Consider the following 2,639-nt stretch of genomic DNA (forward strand, 5'->3'; position numbering starts at 1 on the left):
GTGTTGGTTTTGCAGCCTAGGGCTGGAAGTGGGTTGGGTTGGGTGTTGTTTTCACTTCCTAGTGTTAGAAGCAGTGTTTGGGGGGGGTTTATATCTATACCTTAGTGTTAGGGATAGAATAGTTGAAGAAATAAGTGAGATCTCTGCACGTTCCAGTGACACCTGGGGGGGTTTTATGGTCCCAGAAGCTGAGGGAGTGAATTGGGCTCCATCTGGACATGGAGCAGAATTTATGGCCAAGATCAGACCCAACAAAGCCACTTCTGACTTGCTCCTTGGGGCACCAGTGAGTAGATTATTGTGGTGATTGGGAAGGCAGGAAGGGGGCAGGAAAGGTCAGAATTGTCCCTTAAAGGCGTTAGAAATGAGCTGGCGTGTTGGTTTTGCAACCTAGTGCTAGAAGTGTGTTGGGTTGGGTTTTGTTTTCACTTCCTAGTGTTAGAAGCAGTGTTGGGGGGTTTTTACATCTATACCCTAGTGTTAGGGATAGAATAGTTGAAGAAATAAGTGAGATTTCTGCACATTCCAGTGACACCTGGGGGGGATTTTATGGTCCCAGAAGCTGAGGGACTGAATTGGGGTCCATCTGGGGATCCCAACACGGAGCAGGATTGATGGCCAAGGTCAGACCCAACAAAGCCCCTTCTGTCCTGCTCCTCGGGGCAGGAGGACACCAACAGGTATCATTTTGGTGGTTGGGAAGGCAAGAAGGGGGCAGGAAAGGTCAGAATCAGCCCTTAAAGGGGTTGGAAATGAGGTGTAGTGTTGGTTTTGCAGCCTAGGGCTGGAAGTGGGTTGGGTTGGGTGTTGTTTTCACTTCCTAGTGTTAGAAGCAGTGTTGGGGGGTTTTTACATCTATACCCTAGTGTTAGGGATAGAATAGTTGAAGAAATAAGTGAGATCTCTGCACATTCCCACAACAAAGTCCCAGAAGCTGAGGGAATGAATTGGGCACCATCTGGGGACCAGAAGCTGAGGGACTGAATTGGGCTCCATCTGGGGATCCCAACACGGAGCAGGATTGATGGCCAAGCTCAGACCCAACAAAGCCCCTTCTGTCCTGCTCCTCGGGGCAGGATGACACCAGTGGGTGCAGATCATTGCCAAGGGGGCAAGAAAGGTCAGAATTCTGCCTTGAAAGGTAAAAAGTGACCTGCTAGGATGGAATGTGTGAGCAGGGCAGGAAACTGACAGGATCATTAGAAGTGTGGGATGGGCTGTGAACCCTGGAGTGCCCAGGCAGTGGGGACACAGGGGAGGGAACTTTGGGAATAGGGAACATAAACCCTTCTTCACCTGGGTATGGGTGTGCCTGCTTGTTTAGGGCACCCATTCTGGCCAGAGTGACAATAAACTGCTTCACTGAGGGATCAGTTTGGGCCTGTTGGTTGGTGTGACAAACGTTTCTCACACCAGGGAACCTGTTCCCTGTGGCTGAGCAATCCCCTGAGTGACAGGGACAGCTCTGTGCTGGGGCAAGCAGGCAATTAACAGCTGGTAACTGGGAGAGAGGGTGACAGGGCAGTTCCCCAGGGCTGGGGCAGCCACCCACACACCCCAGGGCCTGAGGACATGGGCTGGTGGGTGTGCACACCCCTCATCTAAAGGAGCAAGGGCACTGGGTTCCCCTCAACCACAGCAGCATCTCTCCCCAGCCCCAGGCACCCTCTGGTACTCACCACCAAAACCCAGAGCCATGAAAGGTGCTGCAGGGGACAGGCTGAGGGAGGTGGCAAAGAAGGGCAGGGAAATCTTCTCCACGACCTGTGCTCCAGCAAGAGAAACACCTCAGGAACCAGCAAGGACCCACCAGCTACTGCAGGTGGTGGGTGGGTGGGGGTAAAGGGGCTCCTCTCCAAGTTGCGGGGGCTGAGAGAGGCCCAGCACCTCTCAGAGCTCAGCAACCTGCTGAAGGTTTCCTGAGGAAACTCAGCTCAAGGGTTTAGTCCCTGTGCTGGAGGAAGGTCCCTCCTGAGCAACCTGGAACCCCAAGGAGTCATCCCAGTGACAAATCCTGCTCCTGGACAAACAGGACTGAGCTCAAACACCTCATTTCTGCCCTGGGTGTCTCCTAGAACCTTCTCCCAGCCCAGGAGTGAGGGCAGCAAACACCTTCCCCTCCAGGCAGCTGGGAAAGCAGCAGGGCTGGGCAGCCTGCCCAGACACAGCTGCTCACTGAGGCTCCTGGGCCAAACTGGGAGTCTTGTTTGCCAGAACAGCTTCTCATCAGCCCACTCCTCACCTCCTGCCTCCCCCCACTGCACTGGGGGCAGAGGAGGGGACACCCTGAGGACACAAGTACCTGTTTCTGGTGCAGACTGTAAAACAAGGCTTCCTTCTGCACCCCAAAGCCCACGTAGACCAGGGTGCTGGGATCCCAAGGGCAGAAGGCAGCCAGGCTGGGTGGGAGGCTGCTGAGATCCTGGGAAGTGGGGACCAAGGGGCACAGAATTGAGGTCAGATCCTTCCAGGCTGGCCCAGCACAAGAGGAGGGGCCGTTCTGGGCTCCCCAGTTCAGGAGGGACAGGGAATTGATGGAGAGAGTCCAGGGGAAGGTGACAAAGATGGTTGGGGGGTTGGAGCATCTGCCTGTGAGGAAAGGCTGGGAGAGCTGGGGCTGCTCAGCTGGAGAGGAGGAG

The 2,639-nt window shown here is 54.8% G+C and overlaps 1 protein-coding gene across 1 annotated transcript in view; it reads right to left on the bottom strand.

Annotated features, from left to right (window-relative positions):
• WDR90 (WD repeat domain 90) overlaps positions 1-2,639 on the bottom strand; it is a 42,664-nt gene that overhangs the window by 2,569 nt on the left and 37,456 nt on the right. The window contains exons 35-36 of the mRNA XM_010002658.1: positions 2,303-2,422; positions 1,680-1,764 (exon numbers count right to left, since the gene is read on the bottom strand). Coding sequence (XP_010000960.1) covers positions 1,680-1,764; positions 2,303-2,422 — 205 coding nt within the window. The remainder of the gene's footprint in view (positions 1-1,679; positions 1,765-2,302; positions 2,423-2,639) is intronic.

This window comes from Chaetura pelagica, unplaced genomic scaffold (assembly GCF_000747805.2).
Source record: "Chaetura pelagica isolate M959 unplaced genomic scaffold, ChaPel_1.0 scaffold961, whole genome shotgun sequence".
Classification (NCBI taxonomy): Eukaryota; Metazoa; Chordata; class Aves; order Apodiformes; family Apodidae; genus Chaetura; species Chaetura pelagica.